Raw genomic sequence first — 25,249 nt, 5'->3', positions numbered from 1 at the left:
TACTTGTTTACTAGAAGAAAGGGAAATAGTAAATTTAGACATGGAACGTAATATTTGTCCCAATTCCAGTTGGCACATATCTTTTCCCAGCTAGTATTTGGAGAAAATGTGCTCTGTATTCTCACCTGCTGCAGTGCTTGTGCACAAACATTGGACAGAAATAGCTTGAACAATGTGTACCAATCATTAGTGGGTTACGTCATGCATTGGATTATCATAACTAACCTTTAAAGTCCCTTTATATAGATGATGGAAAGGACAAGGGGATTAGGATAAAATTAAAATCTGGCAAGTGGTTCACTGAGGTGCTTCAGAAGAGCATTATGGAGGTTACAGTAGGCCTATTGTGTAAATCTATTTAGGAGATAGTCCATGTATTGTCATCAATCTTTCATTAATATGAAGCACTGAGAGCTAAGCCGGGGAAATGGACACATCTGCCAGTCTGATCGCAATGACACAAACCAGATATAATCCATTTTTTCAACAAATTCTTGTGGCTGCCTCTTATTGAAGGTTCCAGAAATCTCTCTGCGTTGTTTTTCTAGTAGTATTGCACATCTTGAATTGCTCAGTATCCCATATGTCAAGATCTGGATTCCCATGATGCAACGCCATTCGACACGGAGACAGTTGACTTTCTTTCAATCTGCTTCTTTGTAAATTCGGTAAAATTTTTCTAACACTTAAAACAGAGGGCAATTTTAACTGTTTCCACCCGGCTATGTAGTCAAGAGAAACTTGAGGAACTACTGGCGCAATCCCTATACATACCCAGTAGGTGGGCAGTTAAAATTGCAACAGTTAATTATCTGATGGAAAGCTGCCTGGAAATCGCCGTTCCGAACTTTAACCTTCTCTACTGAGCAGGTAACAAGGATACCTGCCCAAAGCCGACCCTGGCCACCGATGCAGCCAATTACCTGGTCTTGGCAGGAGACCTCTGGGCTGGGCAACTTTCAACTGCTTCCTGTCGGCTTTTCATCCGAAACGGGTAGGAAGTATGCCAGAGGGATTTACATCAGGCCCAGGGGCTAAAATAGTCCGAGCCTCATTTCTTCGACAGAGTTTCCAACTTACCTTGCTATCCACTTGGAGTTAAAGTCGAGGTCAGAAGACTAGCTCATTCTTTATTAGTAGAGAATAAAGGTTCTTATCATACTTGGAGGATTTAAAGAAACAATGTCATGAATAAAAGCTATTGGGAGTCAAAAGGAGCAGACTCAGGGTTTTAACCATATAATCTACTTAAGTCCTTGTGCTTGAAGTTTCAATATGTTGGTGCATGGTCCAAATTCTAATGCTGCCTTTAAAGTCTTATAGGATCACATGGCTATCAAGATACTTTATTTAAACCTTGCTGTGCCACATCTGTTAACTTTTAGGGAATGAGACATAAATAAAATAGTGAAATCAGTTACAGACTAAAATTATACTCTGAATTTTAGAAGATCTTAAAAAAAAAAAAGGTGCTAGGCCCTCACCTTTTGTTATAACATTCCATTTAAGGAAATGTTCTCTCGTGTAGGCTTGTCTACAAGAATGTTGGATCATTGTGTTGAGCTCTCTCATGCTATGTTGACGTTAGAGCTGAATTGCATTGAACATTCGGATTATTGGCCAAATGTAGTTCTGCGAATTTGGCACATGGAAATCAGTCGGCATTTATAACAGTTCGAAATTTTAGGAACTTGGGGGGTGAAATTGCCCCCTTTTATCGGCCCGCTGGTGCCTCCGGGGGGGGGGGGGGGCGCACGATAGTTTTCGCCAGGGGGGAGGGGGGCAGCTACCGCCTCCCAGGAAGCGGCTTGGGAGGATGTGGATGCGCTGCCATGGCAGCGTTGCGCCCTGCGGTTAGTGCCCCGAGTCGTCACGCGACCGGCGATGACATCATCACCATGCACGACGACCCCTCAGTGCCCCGCGGGCCGCGAGACTGGCAGACTTCCGCTCTCGTGGTGGTGATTAAAGGGGAGGGTGCCAGCGCCCCGCGTCGCCATCTTTTATTGTTGTCCGACTCTCGGGTCGGCTCAACGATGGTGGTCCTAGCATGGTCTGGGCCGCTGTTGTGCAGCCTGGCATTCTGTCATGGATGCCGGGTGCTGGCCCGGTCGCACACTGCCCTGGTGGTCCAGTGGTGGCCATCAGAGGCCGAGCAGAGTGCATAGCGGCCCTCCCCTTTAATCAAAGGGGAGGGGCAGTGAAGCATGTCATCACGACACAGAGTGTCCGTGTAGCACTTCCTTCAGCACCCCGGGACCTGCCCCCAAAGGAAGTGGACGACAGAGATTGCGCTGGGACAGCACTTCTGCGCCAGGCATTCAGTCCCAGTCCCCGGAGGATTACTGCTCCCAATCGGGGTGCGGGGCAATTTCGTCCCCTTGGAGGAGTTTACAAAATTTGTCAAACAAAACATACCAAAAAGATGAAGTTCATTTATCTTGATTTTTATTCTAAATTCATTATGTTTATCATGGCAAATGGCTCTCTTCTAAAAGAAACAACTTATAATTATATAGCGCCTTTCATCACCTCAGGACATCCCAAAGCACTTTGCAACCAATGAAATACTTTTTGATGTGTCACCACTGTTGTAGCACAGGAAATGTGGCAGTCAATTTGCGCACAGCAAGGTCCCACAAACAGCAATCAGTTGATGACCAGCTCATTTGTTTATTAATGATGTTGGTTGAGGGATCAATACTGGCTAAACTCGCAACCGGTCAGCTCTCAGAGGTTTCAGTGCAATTCCTGCTGGGCGGGTGAGGTTAAAATTTCCCCCTATGAGTATATTTTGCCCCATTTGTATTTCTTGCCTTGTACCCATGTGCTTCTCACTAACAGAGGAAAATTTAGTCCCTTGTGTTTATGCATCTCAATTTGTGTGTAAAATATTTGGAGGCGGGGCAATTATGTTGCATATAAATAGATTGTCAGTCAATATTTTATTGTACAATAAATGTCTTAAATATTTAAAGGTTTTTGTATTGCACTTAGAAGTACAAACTCTTAGATTTTAAATTTGGTCAGTTCTCCAACCGGATAATGGGCTGCCTTTTCGTCTGTTCATGAATTTCAATGAAGAAATAGATGTGAGTATGCGGCTGTGTTTCCCGCTTTATTTCTGTGTCTACCGTTTGCTTAAACTAGTGTAAAATGGAAATTCTGTACGTGAGTCTTGTTGTGAAATATTGTTGGAATGTGAAAAGAGAAGATACTAAACGTGTTCTGCTGTTCAGTCCTTGCATGTGGCCAAGATAGATTTAACTATTGTAATTTCATCCTTCATAAATAGAGGCCTGCGGTCACAGTATCCCCACTGCGTGCTACTTGAATCGTCTCAGAAATGAAATGTATATGTGGTGTCAGTAGTTTTTCCATGATCCTATTAATAAACATTCACTATTGGTTTAAATGACAGACCCATAGAGTTCAAACATTAAAGAATCCAGGTCAACTCACTGTCTTTCACATTAAAGTGCTGACCACCCAGTGAGAGCAGCCTGTGGGACCAACCTCGAACGAATACAGAAAATTGTAGTAATCTTATCAGCGATGAACCTGATTTTTCTGAGGATTTTGATAAACCTCTAGGCATGCTTTACAAACGGAATTCTTTTATCAGTCCAGTTTTCTGATCCTTTTCAACGGGTCATGCATGTAGATCCAAGTTACTGATTCCTTCTTTGTACAGTGATCAGGGCGGAGGCAGGAAATGCACTTACTGTAGAGTGCCATCTGATGCAACTGTGCCAAATACACGGCTTCACCACTGCACTCAGTACCCAGCTCAGAATGCTGATTTTTGTTCTGTTTTCGGACTTGCACTTTAGGCCACGCAACTGAATTGTATTAAATGTTTTCATTGCAGTTGAGAGCATAGGTGGTCGAAAGTGTAATGTTTGCTTTTATTTTGTTAAACTGAGCAGGATAAGGGTATTCTGGTTATTGCTTTTTACAGTTTTGTCCGTTATTTTCTTTATGAAAAGAGAATCTATTTTGTGAAATTGCTGTAGGGTTTGGTCACATGGCACTTGCAGCACACTAAGGGTTGTTGATATGGTTGTGAGGCTGCTGGGAATGACCTGGTGTTTGGGGTCAGGATCGTTTCCAAGTCTCTGAAGTTGTGCCTGTCGAGGTTTTGGAATTGCTGGGCAGGGACTGTCACATTTTGGGGTATGTTTTAACCATTTTACCACACTGGGGTTTGGTGTCCACCAATTCCCGTGTGCCAGTTGCTCGTTGCCTTTGCATTTAATGGGGCTGAATCTGCGGTCCAGACTTCCCGCGAGCGGAGGCAGCCGACCAAAAAATCTACACACTTACCTTCTGCCTCGGGATCCACGGAGACTTGCGCTCCTGGATCTCTATACGTAAGCCTGCGTAGAAGCCCACATATTCCAGGGGCGCATGCGGTTCGCAAGCACCCCTGGGATCAGGTGGGCCGATCCAACCAATAAAAAAAACACAATATTCATTCATGCTTATGGGGATTCCATATGTACAGAAAGCCCATAAGTATGAATGGGGATAAAAAATACATCTATACATCAAATAAATAAAAACCATGACATATTAAAAATTAATTAAAATGCCATTTAATTAAATATTGAAAATAAAAATTCAATTTTTAAATTTTTTTTTTACATGATTTAACGGGGCTAAAAATAAACTTACCTTATTGCACAGATTTTTTAAATGTGTAAATGATAACATTTTAATGTTTTTTTAAATTCTTACGCTGGTAAGTTTCATGGGCATTGGCTGGGCAGAAGTTGGGCAATCACTCCGTCCGCGGAGGCTCTTTCCCCGGGATGTGTACGACCTGTCAAGAAAATTCTTGACAGATTGCAGGTTCCAGGTTTTAGGGCATGCGCAGCGCACGTCTAAACCCCGAACTTGCACAGCCTCTATGGGCGCATGCACACCTAGTACACGCTCAATATTCAACCCTCACAGACTTACTGTGGCTGAGTGGCATTACGATGGTCAGTACCTGTCATCTGTAGTCACAGCAGTTGGGTGTATACAGGGAGAATTTGTCAATTTGTTGTAGTTTAGCACATGTGAGCGTGGCTTCCTTTGTTGATCCTAGTAGGGTTCTTTGTCCTGTGTTACTCTGGTCAGTCCTATAGGATTATCCTCTGCTGTTGGTGTTGCCCACTTGAGCAGGGGGTTTGAGACTGCCACTTTGTTGATTGGAGGCTGCTCGCTTGTTGTCGGCGTGAACATTAGGAGGGTTCCTAGTTTGGATTGGTGCGGCAGACTTTGGGGAAGAAGGTATACTTTCTGTCGTGTCCGTGAGAAGCAGTTGCTTTGGTTGGAAATAGAATCTCTGGATGCAGGGGCTACCTCCTCAGCTGCTCAGGCTGTTTGGAGGGAGAACATTACAGGTTTTAGATTTTGCCAATTTTCTCCCTTCACCTCCTGTCCTACAGTACATGGGCGTGTGTTACCTTCCAGTATTTCGTTCAAGTGGCCATCTTTTATGTGTGAGTCTTGATAGTGAGAGTTGGCAGAATGTTTAACTGCCGTTAGACAGAACAGTTGTGTCTGACCCTGTCCTCACCCACCCAGTTGCAGAGCCTCTCCCGCCGCTTAGATCACCTAACGTAGTACAGACAGGGAAGCAAACCGGAGACATCCTAAACCTGTAAAGTTCAGCTACTCACCGGATAAAGTGGCTGAGCCATCAGGGAGCTGCTTGGAGTTTCTTTTCCTTGCTGTGACATTCATTAAATATACATTTTGATTGGGAGATTTGTCCTTGCCTTATTAATTACAATTTCTGCATTCTGGTTCTTGCGATTTGGTGGGTATCGAGGCCATAGCTCCTAACATATCAGGCGAAGTCGTCCCCCCTCCCCCCTCCCCCCAAGCTTCGCTGTTTATTCCCACTTGCCATAAAGCTGCAAATTCAGTGACCTCCTCGGATTCAGAGCATTTTTAATGGCACCATTGGGGAGCTCTTAAAATATTGTACAGTGAAACCTATCTAGAACAACAAAGCCATCAGCTCGCACACATTTGGCCATTAAATGAGTTGTAGTCAGATTTGTAATTTCCTCCAGCCCCACAACTCTTCGCAGTCTCTGCGCTCCTCTAATTCTGGTCTCTTGAGCATCCCCAATTTCAATCGCTCCACCATTGATAGCTGCCAAGGCCCTGAAGCTCTGGAATTTCCTCCCTAAACCTCTCCGCCTCTCTACCTCTCTTTCCTCCTTAAGACGCTGCATAAAACCTACTTCTTTGACTAAGCTTTTAGTCATCTGTCCTAATATCTCCATGTGTGGCTCGGTGTCAAATTTTGTTTTGTAACGCTCCTGTGAAGTGACTTGGGACCTTTTACTATGTTAAAAGCGCTATAGAAATGCAAGTTGTTTGTGCCAAATCAAATTCCTGCCTTATTCTCTTTACATAATATTTCACTCTGGGTATTAATGCATTTTTTACATCAACAGGGGTGAAATTTCCCCTTTTTATAGCCTGATGGCGCCTCCGGGAGGTCTAACGGGGCAGAAGACAGGGAAATTGCCTGCGGCCGCGAGGCTGAGGCGAGCAGATGTCAACGCCAGCTTTGCGGGTCATAAAACTGCCCGACATCCACCCTCAGGGTGGTGCTTAAAGGTGAGGGCGCCAGTGACCCATGCCACCATCTTTTTTGTCGGCTGACTCTTTTGTCGGCTCAACGATGGTATGGTTAAGCATGGTCACTCTGGCTTGGGTGCCGGGCTGCTGGCCTGGTCGCACGCTGCCGAAGTGGCCTAGTGGAGTCCATCAGAGGCCTTCCAAAGTGCGCAGTGGCTCTCCCCTTTAATCGAAAGGGAAGTGCATTGAAGCACGTCAGCATTACACGGAGTGTCTGCATAGTACTTCCTTCAGTGCCCCGGTATCCACCCCCAAAGGAAGTGGAGCGCGGGAGATTGCGTCCGCTTCCTTTTGAGGGGCAGTAAGGGCAATTCTGGGGCAGGGTCAGGACTTCCGCAGCGGGCGCTAAAAGTCCCAGCCCCAGAAGGTTACCGCCTCCAGTGTAGGGGAATTTCGCCCCTTAAGAAACAGGCGGTACTGTTTGTAATTTCTGTGGCTGTTTTATAATTTTGACAGTATGAAAGAAAATGTTTAAAGCTATATTGGAAACTATTTGGTGAAAGCTGAATCAGGAGATGGGGAGCCCTTTAACAGCCAGTGGCAACAATGCTGAAATGTAGAAATGGGTGGTTTAAATCTCAATCACTGCGATTAAGACTGGTTTCACTGTATGTGGATGATCTTTATCTATTCCAATATTTTAATCTCAATTTCTTGTGATACCATTTCTTTTTGTGGAGTGACATCTTCAAAGGCGGAGACAATGTTGCTTTAAACTGGCTAACTTTGACCCTTCAGGTTGTTAGATGGACTCTACAAGTAGCTCACCACCAATCCCAGTGGAATACTCAGATGTGGTCTGATTTTTCCTTTGGGTTTATTTCAAACGCCCACATTTGGCCCAGTTTGGAAAATTTGAGATTTAAATGTAACATCCCTTATAAAAGAGAATAGTGAATTAAATCTATATACAGTGAAACCTGTCGGAATGTGTGCAATACGCTCTTATTTTCTCTCAATGTAACTAGTGCCTATGACTGAGGCATCAGAGATAGATCTGTGCAGAGAGTGCTGGGTTCAAATTGGCAGACTACCTTCTGAGGCACAGTCATACTCTTAACTTACCATTTACAGAACAGCACATTGTGGGAAAAGTGTCTGTATAACATACATTCCCTAACAGCTTGGGGAGAGGGTGCATCCGCATTTTTGGAAGGTTTAGAAGTGACTGTCTATTCACTTCTGGCAGTTTGGTGGTGGTAGGGAAAGCAATGGTTATATGTTTGATGTATTCCTAGGTGGCCTAGCAGTGAATATGGGCTCATTGCCTGCCAGGAGTAGGAATGTTCCTGTATTCTCAGTAGTCTAGTAGTGAAGGTGTGTCTTTTTCTTGGAAATCTGGGTAGTTGAATGTATTCGCAGTCATTGATGATCCAGTAGGAACTGTACATTTGGTTTGTGGGAGTTTAATGTGGGAAGTGTGGTATGTGTTTATGTGCTATGGCATTCTAACAGTGGCCAGTTTTTCAGCTGCAGACCTTCAAAGGGGAAATAAAGTATTTTGAAGAGAAATGAAGAAATATTATTTCTTCTCCCTTCTCTCACATTTCAGGGATCTGTATAGGGTTCCCCCCACCCAACAATTTCTTCCCCTTCCCCCCGAAGTCTGAAAATACTAACTGTGGCTAGAGTATGATTCCACGAGTGCAAACATGTCCCCTCCCCAAATGGCCATTTTTCATGTGTAAGCCAAGATGATAGTCAGCAGACTATTCAGCCATGGAGAGCATCACAGCTGTAATATATGCACCTGTGAGTATGCTCACAGGTTTGTAGAGCTGTTGAGTTGGGAGTGGCTTAGCCAGTCACGTAATGTTTACCAGACTCAATAAAACCCCAGCCAGTTGGGTTCGGGGGATCCACGATGGGGCAGGTGGTTGTGAGCCTGGTGGATGAACTGGTAACATATAGTGTGATTGTTAAACCTTTTGCTAATAAACCAACTAGTTCTTAATAGCAATGTGTTGCTATGAATTCTAAAGCAAAGAACACATTAAGGAAATATATTACAACAGCCAAGCCGGCTTCTGATCTCACATGTTATCTGGACACGTAGCCATTCATTAGTGAATGAGTGGGAACTATAGCTGATTTTTTTTTCTTCCTTTCCTAGCCCTGAAGCCAAGTGCATTTCACAAATTATGCCCTGGCTGAGATCAGCTAGCTCATCATGGGCTCGAGATCAAATGTGGGACTTTCTGACTGGTATGACCGCCACCCATTAAACGTTTAGAGGGACTTGAACAGGGTTAATTAGCTCTTGGTGAGGAACTACTTCAACATTTACCTTGGATGGTGGACTTTCCTATTTTACTAATTTGTGGAGTAAATAACAACAACAACAACTTACACTTATTTAGTGGTCCACAGTAAAGTACATCTTGGAGTATACTTATAAGGGAAGAGGGGAGAATCAGCAGGAGGTAAAAGAAATTGGGTTGGGGCAGATGAAAGTAACGGAAAATAGATGGGTTTTTAAGAGGCTTTTGAAGCAAGGCCAAGTGTTTTTGAAAGAAAACTCTCGAGGCCGAGTATACTCACTGAAAACTCACTCTGTGATGGTGGAGTGGAGGGAATAGGGTTACTTCATTACTTTGAAGTTGGAGGAAAATTAGGGAGTGAGGGGGGTGGAGGGGGCGCAGGTGGGGAGGGCTAGGGAGCGAGGGGGTGGAGAGGGCTAGGGAGAGCAGGTGGGGAGGGCTAGGGAGCGAGGGGGTGGAGAGGGCTAGGGGGAGCAGGTGGGGAGGGCTAGGGAGCGACGGGGTGGAGAGGGCTAGGGGGTGGCGAGGGTTGGGGAGGGGATGGGGGTGGGCGAGGGGGAGCGGGTGGGGAGGGCTGGGGAGCTAGGGGGTGGCAAGGACTGGGGAGCTAGGGGGTGGGGAGGGCGAGGGGGTGGGGAGGGCAGCGAGGGGGAGGGCGTGGGGAGCTAGGGGGTGGCAAGGACTGGGGAGGGCGAGCGAGTGGGGAGGGCTAGGGAGCGAGCGAGTGGGGAGGGCGAGGATTGGGGAGGGCGAGGGGGTGGCGAGGGCTAGGGAGAGAGCGAGTGGGGAGGGCGAGGGGGTGGCGAGGGTTGGGGTGGGCGAGGGGTGCGGTGGTGGACGGCGGGCCAGTGAGAGAGGGAAGGCTTTTGACATAATTTAAAAACGTAGAGTCAGCTTCCATCCTGACGGCTATACTCAAGTCAGCAGAGACAGTTCACAGTAAGTCTTTATTACTTTCCTCAGTGGGACCCGGAGTGCTGCTCCCCACAAGGAAAGTTTATCCCCCGCCCCCCGCCACCGCCTTGAACTCTCCGCACTTGCATCCCACGTAGCTAAAAAGTTGTTGTGGCTTCATTCTACCATGAGCAGGCGGGAATCGAACTGAAACCAGTGGGTTTCCAATGGGTTAATGTCCCCCCCACCACCCCCCCCATTTCCATTTATGTGTTGAAGTACACAGTTTTTGTTGTGGGGGGAGGATTGAGGAGAAAACTATTGTGTTGCTGTATTAATCTACTGGCTGACTATCTGTGATGGTTGAGTTTCAATCCGAGCTTGTCTTTTAACCTTGATCAATAAGGGTTAGAATGTTGCAGGATCAGGCACCATTATTCCACTGCCAATCCCCCCTGACCCTACATAAAGCTCTTCCTCTCCTGTGAAACTGGGCACCGGAAAATATAAACATATACAATATAACAAAATGATTGCCATGTAATTAGCATTGGGAATCGACCTACACTTGCTCATATGACGTATGTTCAGTGGGTTTGCTGACTCTGTAGTTTTTATAGCTCTGTTATAAAAAGACAGCATTCTTGTAATTTTTAAAAAGAATTGTTTGAACATCACTATTTTTCTTTGTTTATAGAAAACCTTTGTTAAAAAAAAATACCAAATGATTACTGAGGGTAACGTAACTGGGTTTTTGTCTTGCAGGGATCGGCTGGTGAATTTAGCAGAGAAGGATATAGTGAAGAACATTATCCATTAGAAGGTAACTGTTGCACTTTGTAAGAAGAAATAGTTTTTTTTTCCGTAGTTATATTTTATTGTACACTTAGTTTGTCAGTTGGTTACTGCCGGCTTCAAGTACTCTGAGGCTGCAGTTAATTTACAAAGTTTTCAGGGCTGGTGCAAAAGGTCTCATTTCTGTTTATTTACTCGTATACTTTGCAAAAAGTTGAAATATGTAGAAGAATTGACATACCTGGGAAGTGCAGTGGTACACATTGTGGTTCACAGAGTGACTGTAATGCTGCCGTCCAGTGCGGGTCATTGCTGGGAACAGGGACATGGGCTAACTGCAACTCTGATACCAACTCAGTCTTCAACTCCATCATCCTCTCCATTACACAACACGTATTTTCCTGCAACGCAGCCATAATAACAATTATAATCACCAATATCTTATCTAATTCAATACTTCACAGGGATTAAATTACATTTCTACACAATGTGTTTTCTTCTGTTTAAAGAACATTAAGAGACCCTATACAAAAACACTTTCATACTTTCTTAATACTATCTTTGTCGGTTGGCTATTAAGTGGCATTGACAGCTGTCTAAATGAACTTGTGTTTTGATAACGGGCTGAGCTAATGCCTGTTAGTGTTTGTTAAGTCTGTGATATCACAATGTCACTCATTGTTACTAAGTTGATGAAGTTGTACAGAATGTTCTGTATTACGAAGCATAGAATTTCATTATAGCTGTAGCTATGAATTTGTTTTGATTGATGTATCTCAATGGCCACTTTTACTATGTATAGTTGTGTCAACATTTCAGCCGTAATGTCTCTAGAAGTGAAGACTTTAATGTGCTTTAGCCCCAGTATATTGAGCACTCAGATCTTTACTGCTTTGAACAGTGGCTTCATTGTGACATTAAATTGGCCGTTGCTAAGATTTATTGTGAGGAGAGGAACTGAATGTGTAAATATACTGATGCACACATGCTAATCTCTCAAACTAGCAAAAGCTGACTAACTACTTCAAACTGGCTGATGCAGTCTCCAAACCAGTTAACCGCTCGAGAACAGCACTGACATGTGAGAACAAGAAGTTACACTCTTCCTCCTTTCTCTCGTCCATTCAACCTGGCTCCCTTCTCCCCTGCAAACTTAGTTAAATTGCTACTCTTCTACGCTTCCCCAATGAAGCTGGTCCTCTTTCTTGCCTTCTTTCCCTCTCACCATGTGGACACTGTGTCCCCTAATTCATGCCCTTCAGTTAATGCTGGCACTCTCCCTCTTCTACCCTAAAGGGGCAATCCTAGCTCCTCCCTTATTCCTACCCCACCCCCAAAGTGCTGCTCCTTCCTTCCCTCTTCATTACCATCAATTTTATTTTCCACTTCCACCCCCTCGCCCTCACTGCTATTCCCTCACCACCCCCCCTCATTCAATGCCATCTATTCTGCTTCCTCCTTCTCCCTCGCCCCTCCCCATGCCATATATTCTTCCCTACCAACGCTATCCATTCTACTCTCCCTCCACTCACCTTGCCATGCATTCTCTCCCCTCCACTAATGCTTCTCCTGACATTAGGTCCCAGCTCTAATGGCAGGGATTGCCGCCCATGCATATTGTACACAGGAGCTCCCGGTTGCACTGATTTGTGGCAGCAAACTCCGGCACGCTGACCAAGTCACAAAATGTCGACGGTGGGATATCTGCAAATTTGGTGACATCATGAGGGTATTCTCTGTCCTTTTTCTCATAAGAATAAGAGCAAAAACAGATGCAAACTGCTTCCTTGTACAGAACCTTCATTCTCCCAATTTAATTTGGGGAGTGAAAAAAAAACATTGCATGGAAGCATACCCACAGCTGAAAAAATCCCCCTGACATTTGTACTTTTGGGCAATGTGGCCTACCTATCAGAAGTACCCATTCTTCCCATTTAAGGTCCTGTTTCATCAGAGTTTTCTCCTTGTTCACTCACTGATGATGGGAATGCATTTTCTGTGAACTTTTGTCACTGACGGAGCCTATGGCAGGTGCAGACAGCCACGGGAATCAGCTTATCTCCTGGGTCCATAGAGCAGTGCAACTCCAGCCACATGAATCCCCTCCCACCCATACCCGGGCACTCATTTTCCTGAGCATCTGCTTAACAGGAGGCAAGAATCCTCAAACAAAATAACCTTTCTTTTTAGCATAGCCCACAACCACAATTGGACTTGCAAAGTTTAATTTGAAGATTCTGAAATTGTAATTTAAGTATTGATCAAACAGCTTGCTGAAGTTCATCTGGTGTAGGTAGACACTGCAGCTGTCACCATTCATCTCCATTACAGTCAGGGTGATACATGGCCAGACAGATGGAGTATTCCACTAGTGGATCTTTCCCGACCCCACCGAAATGCAGGGAATCTGTGTTGTAGACTTTAATGGGTTGAGCGGTTGTATTGGCTGCAACTCTCTAGGGAAGAAGGCTTAGTAAAGGTCAGGATTTTTTTTAAATAGAAAAAAGGCAATGAACTATTGCCTAGATAATCATCTGAACAACTTATCCATTGACTCAGTGCTCAGTAGAAGAAAAATCCATCTATCTTCGATGTTTGGAGATTCCTTGGCAGTCATTTATATTTTACCTGATTAAAGATAGCCAAAAGGTTTGGATTGTAAGGCTTCTTTTAAAGGGCCATTGACTCAAGTTCTGCATACCTCAAGGAATAACTTCCACTAATTACACTGCTAAGTGTAGATGCTCACTATAACACTCCTGAGATATTGTAAATTGTAAAATGTTGTTAAACAATACCTCTTATCATAGTTTTTTGTATGTCTCCTAAAAACTTATTGTAAGGGCCTAAAGCATTATTAGAAACTTTAGATTCTTCACATGATTAGTGTGAAATGGGAAAGAACATTTCACAAATGTATACGATGAGAAACAGGATTGTTTGGGCACAGATGTATGCAAGAACACACAGAAACAAGAAACAGAATCTGAATAGTGAAGCATGATAGTCCCTTCGCTTGGGTACAGTCGGTCACATCACTGTCACATAGCCCAAGGGCGTTGCTTTGTCTATGTAACAGGATACAGAAAAAGGGAGAAAGAAGAGATGTAGTCACCATGGTCTCAGCAGGAAGTTTAAAGGGTAAACCTTACCATTATGAAACTTGAACAATCTGTCTTATTCCTGCTGGAATAGAAGATTCTAATTCTGAAGAGATTTAATTAAGTATGCAAATTTGATAAATTGCAAAACCGACACGGGGTGAAATTAGTCAATGGCAATAGTGCAAAGCAGGCGGATAGCGGATCACCAACCTGATATTTCGAGCCCGATATTTCTTTCCCACTAAAGTCAGTGGAAAAGAAAATCAGGCGCAGTACAACACGGGCGGCCAATTCACTATCCGCTTGTTTAGTGCTGCTGCTGTTGACCAAAATCATCCCCATTCATTCAAACACCAAGCCCTATATTTTGAAAGTTCCAACGTATATTTGTTTTGCTAAAGGAAAGTTATGAATTATGCTAATTACATCAAATTTGCACATGTAAAATTGTCTGGCGATTTTAAGCTCAGTATCAAAATAACTCCTACAATTACTACAATTCTAACTTTCATCTGCAGAAGGATGTGCTTGTAAAATATGCAATAATTCAAACATCATATATGTCTGTACCACAAGTTAAAATACTGCAGTGTTCACTAACTGAGGGGAAAACTCGAAAATGATTGGATATAAAACTTTAACCTTGGATGCTGCTTGAAGTTTTAATTTTGCTCTTTCCCTGGTGAGGGCATTGTTAATTTGCAAACAAGTTTTTGTGAAAGCGATTTTGCAGTAACTAAGTTGACCTCTGGTAATTCTCTCTGCACTGAATAAGTCTGTCTTTTTGATCCACTTCATTTGCCAGAAGTTCATGTTCTGGGATATAAAGTTGAACATTCCTACATTATTCATTGGAATTGGTGTTTTTAAAAAACTGTGTTGTAAAATATTTTTATTTAATGTACCATTTGGATGAGAAAATATTTGTGTAATTATATTTAGTGCTCTAGTTTAAGCTTGGATTAAGCTTGGATCAACCTGAGAAATAGCCCTCCTATGAAACGTTGATGAATATTCTATCTTTGGATGGCAGGGCGGAGTTGTGCGCAGTCGCGGGCCAGCCTATTGGTGGTAAAACAGAGAGACAGACTATTATCTGAATGGTGATAGATTAAGAAAAGGGGAGGTGCAACAAGACCTGGGTGTCATGGTATATCAGTCATTGAAGGTTGGCATGCAGGTACAGCAGGCAGTTAAGAAAGCAAATGGCATGTTGGCCTTCATAGCGAGGGGATTGGAGTACAGGGGCAGGGAGGTGTTGCTACAGTTGTACAGGGCCTTGGTGAGGCCACACCTGGAGTATTGTGTACAGTTTTGGTCTCCTAACTTGAGGAAGGACATTCTTGCTATTGAGGGAGTGCAGCGAAGGTTCACCAGACTGATTCCCGGGATAGCAGGACTGACCTATCAAGAAAGACTGGATCAACTGGGCTTGTATTCACTGGAGTTCAGAAGAATGAGAGGGGACCTCATAGAAACGTTTAAAATTCTGATGGGTTTAGACAGGTTAGATGCAGGAAGAATGTTCCCAATGTTGGGGAAGTCCAGAACCAGGGATCACAGTCTAAGGATAAGGGGTAAGCCATTTAGGACCGAGATGAGGAGAATCTTCTTCACCCAGAGAGTGGTGAACCTGTGGAATTCTCTACCACAGAAAGTTGTTGAGGCCAATTCACTAAATGTATTCAAAAAGGAGTTAGATGTGGTCCTTACTACTAGGGGGATCAAGGGGTATGGCGAGAAAGCAGGAATGGGGTACTGAAGTTGCATGTTCAGCCATGATCTCATTGAATGCCGGTGCAGGCTAGAAGGGCCGAATGGCCTACTCCTGCACCTATTTTCTATGTTTCTATGTAAGCCATGTCTGGGATGTTGGGGGTGTAATGGAGTCAGAGGAAATGTTTGCAAAAAATCAGCCTGACTTAATTTGATAGTGTATGGGACAGTAACTAATAGGGCAGTAATACTGCATGCCTTGTGTTGCTGTGAAAGTTTTTGGGCTTCACAGTAATGCAGAATATGTGGTTCAATTGCAGCCAAACTGGCATGAGTTTGGTTCTTGGCTTCCGGTGTGAAACCATTTCAAGGAGGTAGATGCATATCACTTTTTGCATACCAGCTATGTATAACAGCAACCAGTATGAAGTAAATGTTTTAAACTGTAAAACAAAATGTTAAAATGTTCACATGAATCACCAAGTTTTTAAAGTAAGTAAGTAGCGGAGAGGACAGTTGGTTCTTTTCTAATAAAAAAAATGTCCCGAGTCTGTATATGTGTGTTTTGACTACTCGGATGCTGATGATAACTTGCTCCTGACTACAGAGGAGTACACAACTGGCAATATAACTTTGTGCTGCTGGCCTGTAGTGGGTACCACCTCCAAATAGTACCTGCAGTATAACTGCAGCATAATGGCAAAATGTCAAACTGATGGGATGAGAAGTATGTGTTCTGATTAAAATAAACACTTTATACAGCTATCATTTCGGCAGTGCCTATCTTGTCAACAACTGCAACTTGCAATTATATAATGTTGTAAAATGTCGAATGTGCATCACAGGAGCTTTATAAAATAAAATTTGATACCAAACCACATAAGGAGATATCAGGGCAGAAAGAGGTAGGTTTTAAGCAGCATCTTAAAGGAGGAAATAAAAGAATAAAAATACAGGTTGTTTTCCATGTAGTGTTATTGGAGGACAGCCTGTTGGGATGAATCTCTCTCCAATGAGAACAAATTATTTTTTCACTGCCGACTTGTAAAGTCATAGAGATTACGAAACCTGTCCATCATATGCAATGTACTGATTTCCACTATATGTGAATCCCTCAACTTTGACACTGGAATCTTGTTCATAGAAAACAGAACTCCCCTTCATTTATCTGTGGAACAACATTTCTTTGAAGTTTCTGAGTTATTGGAAAAGTGGACAATTGCTGTCTTTTTTTTAAAAAAAAGAGCGTGTTACAGACTGAAAGAGGCTGGAATAAAACATTAATCAGTTATGAAAAAGCTTGCTACAATCCTTCTTTTTATGGTCTTGGATGGCAGAAAGGCAAGACGGCGGGTTCCTGGATTAAGGATTTATTTGGCGAGAGATTGGTACGTTAGTGGCCCTTTTGAACTGTAGAATGTACAAAGTAAACTTCAAAGTATTGAGCTACGAGAGCAGTGATACTCAGTGAAACTCCAGCTATGATTTCTACCCAGTGTTGGGTTATATATATATATAATGTGGTAAGAAACTGTTTGCCTTTTATTATCTAGTACAACCAGCACCTAGATTTGGGGTGAGTGGTGGGGGTGGGATAAGAGAGAGGAGAGGAAGTCTTATTGCAGTGTTTCTTAAGTTGCTCTTTTATAGTTTTATATATATTTTTTCACTTCAGTAGTGCTCTATGATCAGCCAATTGTGGGGCTTTTCTACAGGTGGAGCGGGTCCTGCTTTTTCTTTGCTTTAAAGTGTTCTTTACAGTAGCCTGCATGTGAACTGGTGTCGTCTCCCTGTTTATTAGAGCGGTTGAATTGATACTGTGATACTCATGTTGTCCAGTTTGAAGTTCAGTGATCTACTGCTAGAGTTACAGGACTGTTCTTAAATTCCTGCTTCAAAAATGGAAATTATAACAACAATTTCCCTTGAGCACAGCACGTTTCGTGGCTGGAGTCATTCCATTAGTAATGATACTTTTAAAAAAAAATATAGTCATTTCTTTATGTACAAATGTTCAAATCCTGACCAGACCTGCAGGGCTCAAGAACTTTGGACTATAAACAGCAGGCAATATATTCATTTTAAGAGGATTTTTTAAGTTGCTGTTTTGATGAAGAATTATTATGTAGTATTTGTTTTTTTTTAAATGTAACATTTTTAAAAAGCCAGCGATACCAGTTGAGAAACCTACATTACAGAATGAATAGTAAATCTCAGCTGGTCATACAACTGTGACAGTTACCTCACAGATAGCTGAGTAAAGCCCGTTCAGTAGAAAGTGCTCACCTTTCTGCAAGTATTTTAATCATGTTTAGCAATGTTTATCACAAATGTTCAGATTGAGAGTTTGTGGGACTCTAGATTCCACAATGCTATTCCTAATATCTATTCCTGATTTTGCTAAAATCACTCGAGTATTGTCAGTACAAATTGTCACTTAACATTCCTCCAAAAACAGGAAAAAGGTTTGAAATGTTCATTTAAAAAATAAACCCTACTGTAGCTACAAATGAGCAGGAATTTTGACTCCAAGGCATATATGATTAAAGGAAAGCAGAAGGAATTAGGCTTCATTCCAGGGTCAAATCGATCAGGTCTGTCCGGCCTGTGTACAAGATGTCCCAGGCTTTCTTGTGAGAAGCCAGGTTGGGAATGATCAATGAATCCCTTTAAATACATGTGTGCTGTTTTTTGATGCATTTAAGTTTTAAGCCCTGAAGGTGCCAATGATTTTTTTTTTGTAATTGCTTCTTAATTATAAATTCACAACAGTCAGGTCACATAGCTTTAAGTAACCCAGATGAAGCATGCTGGGAATGTTTTAATTTAGCTCTGGAGATGGGTGGGGAGAATCTTCTTTGATCTTCAAAAAAAAGTTCACTTTTCTGGCCAACGTAGAAACAGTGCTTAAATTTTAACTTAATGAATTAGTAATTCTATTTAATTCTGTCTGATCTACGGCCAAAATGCATTTTCTTAGCATGAGAATAGAGCATCAAAGAGTTTCAAGTGAATATGGTCAAATAAAGCGTTTAATTTGGCCGTTGCTACCTAATGGGATAAACAGAGGATAATACATATTTGGCAGTGCAAACTTGGTGAGCTAGACTACAGGCTGCAATGCTTGTAGCATATCTTGGTCGTTTTAAACCAGTAAAATAAGATCATCTTGCACACGATCTAGCTACCATTACAAAAAAGCAGATCTTATTTTGTTGTTTTTTGAAATGCTGTATTTTAATGGAATGAAATTCAGCAGTTAATTCATCAACAAAGGTACAGCCAATAAAAATTTTGGAATGCTGATTAGTAGTTTCATTTTCATGAGATTGTTGATATGGCAGTAACTACCTGACATATAATCTAGCATTAAAACCGAGTCACAACTAACCAGCTTTCTCTCAGCCATGCTTTACATCAACCCTTCTACTTTGCTACTCTGATTCTGTTGGACTGGTAGCAATGTCCCAGTAAAAAGCTTTTTGTTACATACAAAGTTGAATTTGACAGTTTGACTCTCTTACAAATTAAGCTTCCTTCTAAATTAAGGGGCCGAAATTCGTGAAGGCCAAGGCCCACCCAAGTGCCGCCCAAAGGACCGCTGATGGCCACCGCGAGACCGGGCGGTACTTTGTCTGGAAGATTCCTCTAAAAGAGGTGGCAGTACCGCCCAGCGGCCAAACAATGGCTTACGCCATCAATCTGAGCAGGAGCTCTCAATCTCGGCGGAAAGGCTCATGCCGCCCAGGTGTTGCCGAGGATGGAGTCAGGCCCAGGGAGGGTGTAAGACCTGCAAATAAAAATCACGGCAAACAAAAAAAAATACCAGAACACCTTCAGGGGACTCCATCCAGGTAAGTCGCTGTAAAAAAAAAGTTAAATATGGTCACCAGCCTTTTTTTTCCGTTCTTCATACCTACCGGGGTTAGACCAACCTCCACGTAGTGGTCCTTTCCCCCTGCTGGCTCCGACTCCCGCCCACACCAATCTGGCAGCACAGTGGGCGGGAGGCCACTTACGCTACTTGGCCACCAGAGGACGTCAGCGGGTGGTTCCTGCCAGTACTCCCCTCCCACCTGCTCCAGCCCAAGTGGAAAATGGCAGAGAGGAAAAAGGCAGCAAAACCCGACAGTGGGCAGTAAGGCCTAAGTGTTTCACTGAACTTGCAGCTATTGGTTTCGTGATACACGTAGTGAGTTTTTGACAATACCATTTCATTGTAACTGGGTTCAACTAAAGAACGTTTCACCATTATTGCTGTCACCGGATACAATAAATCTCGGATACAATAAATACAGACTTGCAGGCTGCAAGTCTTTGTAGCAAACTCTCCAGCCAGGCTCACCTCGTTGCAGCAACCCTCTCTCACCTTTGGCAGAGTGCTTCTGTCATCTCGCCTTCAACTGGTATCTACTCCATCAGGATGGGAATCATTTACATTCGGTTACCTTGGCCCTCAGAATCTGACCACAATGAACCCCCATACCAGCATCACCAGGCACACCAACCTTCTCCGCAATCACCTGATACTGCACAGGACAGGGGGCATCAGCATCTGATCACATTGCTGCCAGGGATGGCCTCACCATGGCCAGATTTACTTCACTTGACGCTGCACATCCTGGCAGCCACATGATGTACCAGGTTGGCACCACCCCACACTAACACATAAAGCATCCCTACAATGCCCAAACTATTCCTTTCACACTCATCACCATTGTGGGGGTCATTGTGTATGTCTCACCATTCACTACAAATCACTAAGCCAATTCCAAAGGTGCACACAAATCTGTCCAAGAAGGAAAGTGTTGAAAACACTAGCACATGAACAGAAACTTTTCATGAACATTGGCAAAAACACCCAAGTGCTTACCCTTGTGTGTTTGTTAGTTGGTATTCTTGCACTAGGATGAGGGCGAGTGTGAGGGGTGGCTATTGAGATAAGGATGTGATAATGTAGATAAAGGGAGAGGGTGGAGGTGCAAGGTAAGTTGGTGTGAGTAAGGATGTGCAGGAGTAGGGTAGGGAAGGCAGAGTGATGGTGATGTGATGAGTGACACAACAGGATGAGGTTGCAGTAACGTTTCGTGATCTACTGAGATCATTGAAAGGTTTGCACCACTGCAGCCAGGTCTTCCTGATGACATCCCTGCTTGTATCCTCCTGTGCAATTTGCAACCAGGCTGCATTGATCTCCTCGGGATGTATCTTCCGTCCATTGGAAGAAAAAAGAATCTCCCTGCGTGCTGTGACTTGAGTCATGGGAGAGCCTGGATGCAGCCGTGCACCTCTGTGCAGTGCTTGTCAGTGTTTGCAGCACCTCAATGCTGTAGAACACTGATATTACAACTGTCAAAATCACTTTACGCATGGTCCCTTTAAGGAAACTGGCTGGTGATACATCAGCAAGTGACGTCATCAGACCCGCTTCCTTTTAAGTGGCCGGGAACCTCGTTGGGTGGGCGTAACAATCCCAATCAGGGAAAAGTTGTGTGGGAGGCCAGGATGGAGACAGCAATGAGGTCAGGACCCCGCCACCAACATCGGCCGCCTTGGTCCTGCTTCGGTAGGCGAAATCGAGGCCTCAGTCCCAAGTTGGAAAGGAATTAACTTTGACTCTTTTACCCCTTTTCATCTTCTTTCCTCTCCCCCACCCGCCGCCACCCCACCCCCGACACACGCACACACAAAAAGGTGATCTCGAAATCTAGATTTGATTCCACTTCCCCCAAAATCTGCTGCATGATTGGGTGGATAATAATTGGGCTGATGGGGAACTCTAGCTCCACACACGGATGCTTCACAAAATCCAGTGACGCACGTATACACCTTCTAGACCATTTTAGTACTGCACTTGCAAAAGTATACATGATGCAAATCTTGGCTCAGTAATAGCAACTAGCAACATGTCAGGTACTGATGTATGCTAGTACAAGAAATAACTATTACTGAGTTGGAGAAATATCATCAAATGTGGGAAATTCGTAGTTAATCCAGTTTATTTTGCAGACTTATTTAAATATACCACTTTTTTTTTGTTTAAAGGAATGTTTACCCAATTCCCATCTTGCACAATTGCTTGGTATCCCAGATTTAATTTATAATATTGATGTTTATAAAAAAAAAACAGCGGAACTGCTGAAAAATACTTTTTTGCAACAGAAAATCAAATTTAGTTGCTGAGTGTTAGTGCTGTATATTTTATTGATTATTAGTCATGGATTGATTTCATTTTTGTGGCCTGGGAGTGATTCTGTGTTCAGACTGATGCTGAAGGTGCAGTTATACTGTAAGTATAGAATTGGTTGCAGCCAGGCAGTACCTTGTTTGTTCTGTCTGGCTCCCAATCAGATTGTCAGAGGCAAGAGCATTATGTGTGTGCATGTGCGCTTATATGCATGCAGAGTGCTCTGCCTTTGATGGTCACGTTTGAAAAGTTTTGAGAGCGAGGGAAGAAAATCATTCGCCTTTCCAACCCATTTAAAATGGCTCTGTGTAATTTTATAAAGTGCTTAGAAGGTCCACGGGAGTTATATACCATGCAATGCCAAATCCAAGTGGGGCGACATGATTTGGGCACGTCTGACTGCTTCCCTTCACTTCACAGCAATACAAAGTAACAGTATAACTGTACCCTGAATCACATTTTGCAATCGGAATCTAATGAAAATACCAAACATCAGATTTCCATATAATTAATTACTTTTATGCCTCCTATATATTTCTGAACTCCTGTTGTGCGGATTCCTTTTTTTGGAGCTGTCTTTCTTTGATAAGGCTTCAGTGAGGATTAAATGAAACTGGTGTAAAATGGGATATGGTTTATTTCCATATTTGTGTGATTAACTGAATTACACAGCTAGTTTTAAAAACTAGCTTGGGGGAAGAGATTTGATGCATCATTGCAGAAAGTTTTAATCATCAGATAGCTGTTGTGAAATTTAGAATTTCATGTCAAGTTTTTATTTGATCTAAATTTATATATATTAAGCGCCATTGAATTATTAAAGGACGCATCAGATAACAATTATTCTACACATTCATTTAATTGTGTTTGAAAGAGATTCTGTTGTAATTTTTACCAAGTTTACACTTGCATATACAACTACTGCAAGTAGTGCAAGGCAACATATCAGTGATGTTGACTCTGAAAGCAGTCATACGTCTGAGACTGCTTTTTAAAACAAAAAGTAATGTAAACATTTTTTTGAAGACCAATGTTGAAAAGTTTCTCATTGTGTTTTTTATTAGAACCAAAAATAGAGATGAAGAAATCAACTTTTGAGCTGTAAAGATTATCCTTGTGGTGGCAAAAAGCTACCAAAGCAGTGAGGGGCTTGTATTGTTAATTGGCTGAGGGAGAAGGCTATCTGTGTTGTTCCGAATAGATGTTGTGAGGTGAATGTAATGAAATATATTGAAGTTAATGGTTTGATAGATACGAATTTTGGATAATGACTGTTAAAACTAAAGCACAATGATCAAGATTTTGCAGCGAGACCTCAAGGCTATGCCCTATTAAATGAACTATTAAATGAACTAAAACTTTACCACAGTTAGCCACCAAAGAGCTTCTCAGTCTTACAAACCAAGGATTGCAGTTGGATCTATTAAATTAAGGGCGAGCCTAATTCATCGGCCACAGCTTTCATCTGACAAAACTGTTCAGTCTGTTGGCAGGTTACCAAAAATAAATCTCTTTTTTTCGTGTGCTTTGCATAATAGACATGAATTCTTCCTGATAAATTATTCATAGAAAATAAGTAATGACTATTATGTTAATTCAAATGTTTCTATAATAATTGAATTATTAGAGGGTCTTCATTAAAGTACTGTTGTTCGCTGGTCCCAGGCAGATACTGCTTTTATAGACCACCGGGGATAATTGGAACTGGTGGTAAATCAGAATCAGAACCAGATCCAACTAAAATGAAGCTGTGCTCATTTACCTGCCGCCAATGGAATCGGCAAGGTTTACTGGGCTGTCTACTGTTCATCAAGGACTTCTCCATCATGGCATCTATATTAGGAAAACTCTCCAATTTGAAAACAACCCGCTAATCCTGGGATACTTCAGTGCGAAACATTCAGTGTGGGGCGGCCAGCCTATTAACACTGCAAGCAAAGAGCTGCTGGACATAACTGGGGTTTTCAAAATGCTGCAGCCCAGTACACTTAGCACATCAGCAACTTTAACTCCCACAACATGCTTGATCTCACCATTGTAATGCCAGCTATGGTCAGGGAAGTTGTGGGGAGTGGCTATTTGCCAGTCCTGTTCACACTGCATTTCTCTGCCTGATTACAACCAACCTCGGCTGGGACAATAAAGCAGCTGACTGGCTGTCATCAGGCTGCCTGTAGCGGAGTATCATCCACCAATCGCCTGCAAAACCCCCAATGACCTAGACCTGGCCAGTAAGCAGCTGACCGATGCATTAATGGGTGCAGCAATAGCAACAGTTCCAACGATGAAGGCTCCTGGTGATGGGGCTACAGTAATGCCCCTAACAAATCACTAGGCTGATTTGATTGAAGAACAGATACAAGAGGGGCTTCACTACAACAGTGCTCAAAAAGGACAAATTAAGATTAGACAACTCAGGAAAAGGTTTTTGACAAGGTCTGGCACAGTGACTATGATATGCCATCTCCTGTCTCGACATCTGATTCACTGGGTATCAAATTTCCTGGCAGAGTGCACAGCAAGCTCCACTGTGTTGTTTCCAATGGCAGGAGTTCCCCCGGGGTTGGTTTGCAGCCCACTCCTGCTCCTCATTTGTCGGTGACTTTTCAACAATCGAACAATGGATTGGGGCTTGCTCACAATTTGCTGATGACATTGCCATTTGCATATCCTACGTGAGTTCAAATAGCCTCAGAAAAGCTCCAGATATGCCTGGATGACCTGGAAGAATGGACAGCCAGTCGAGAATTCTGCTGAGCCGCAGAAAATTATAGTGTGTGCTATTATTCAAACAGAAAACCGGTAGCAGGATATGAGGATTGAGCTCCTGTCAAAACCAATCAAGATCAGTAGAGGGCAATAGTTCCTGGGCATAGCTTTGCAGAGCAACATGACTTTGTAACCTAGACTTGACTATTCCAACACACTCCTGGCTGGTCTCCCATGTTCTACTCTACGTAAAGTTAAGGCCATCCAAAACTCGGTTGCCCGTGTCCTATTTCGCACCAAGTGCCTGTTGTTATTGTTCCTTCATTACCCATGTTAATGACATGAAATCATAATTGTTCCCCTGAAGACGATAGTAAAATCCTTTGCTCAATCTTGTGACTTCTTGCAGAAGAATATAACACCTGAATTATGAGTAGGCAACTATTGCTCTGTGGAAAGAAGATATTTACGGCTTTCACTTGTGGGCCTAGAGGTGCATTTGGCAGGCTTTGTGATATGCTGATATCCAATGAATGTCTAGGGGCTCTTTGTTCTGGCTATGCCTGTTGGAGAAGAGATTTATAGCATTTTAAACGTTAGACTAACTTACCATTAGACACACTTTTTGCAGGTGAAGTGTAAAATCTGCTGTTTGGAGGCAAGTCACTGGAGCTGGTAAAAATGATAGCTCCAGTATCATTCAAAGAAAAGTTCACAACTACTCCAGGGCTGCTGGCTCATATTTTCACATTGTTCTATAAACAGTAATCATGGAAATACAGTCATTCATAATAAAAAATAAAGCTTTAATTTATGAACTGGATGCTTTTTTTAAGGAATACCAAAATAGAATATACTTGCAAAAATAGGGCAAATAAATTTAAGAGTTCAAATTCTGGTCTGCTAAAGGCAGCAGATATTATCTTGCGGATACT

The 25,249-nt window shown here is 42.8% G+C and overlaps 1 protein-coding gene across 1 annotated transcript in view; it reads left to right on the top strand.

Annotated features, from left to right (window-relative positions):
• Positions 1 to 25,249, top strand: part of nkd1 (NKD inhibitor of WNT signaling pathway 1) — a 77,626-nt gene that overhangs the window by 32,216 nt on the left and 20,161 nt on the right. The window contains exon 4 of the mRNA XM_070896936.1: positions 10,569 to 10,626. Coding sequence (XP_070753037.1) covers positions 10,569 to 10,626 — 58 coding nt within the window. The remainder of the gene's footprint in view (positions 1 to 10,568; positions 10,627 to 25,249) is intronic.

This window comes from Pristiophorus japonicus, chromosome 13 (genome assembly GCF_044704955.1).
Source record: "Pristiophorus japonicus isolate sPriJap1 chromosome 13, sPriJap1.hap1, whole genome shotgun sequence".
NCBI lineage: Eukaryota > Metazoa > Chordata > Chondrichthyes > Pristiophoridae > Pristiophorus > Pristiophorus japonicus.
Note: the sequence above shows the minus strand (reverse complement) of the source record. Positions and strands in the feature narration are given on the sequence as shown.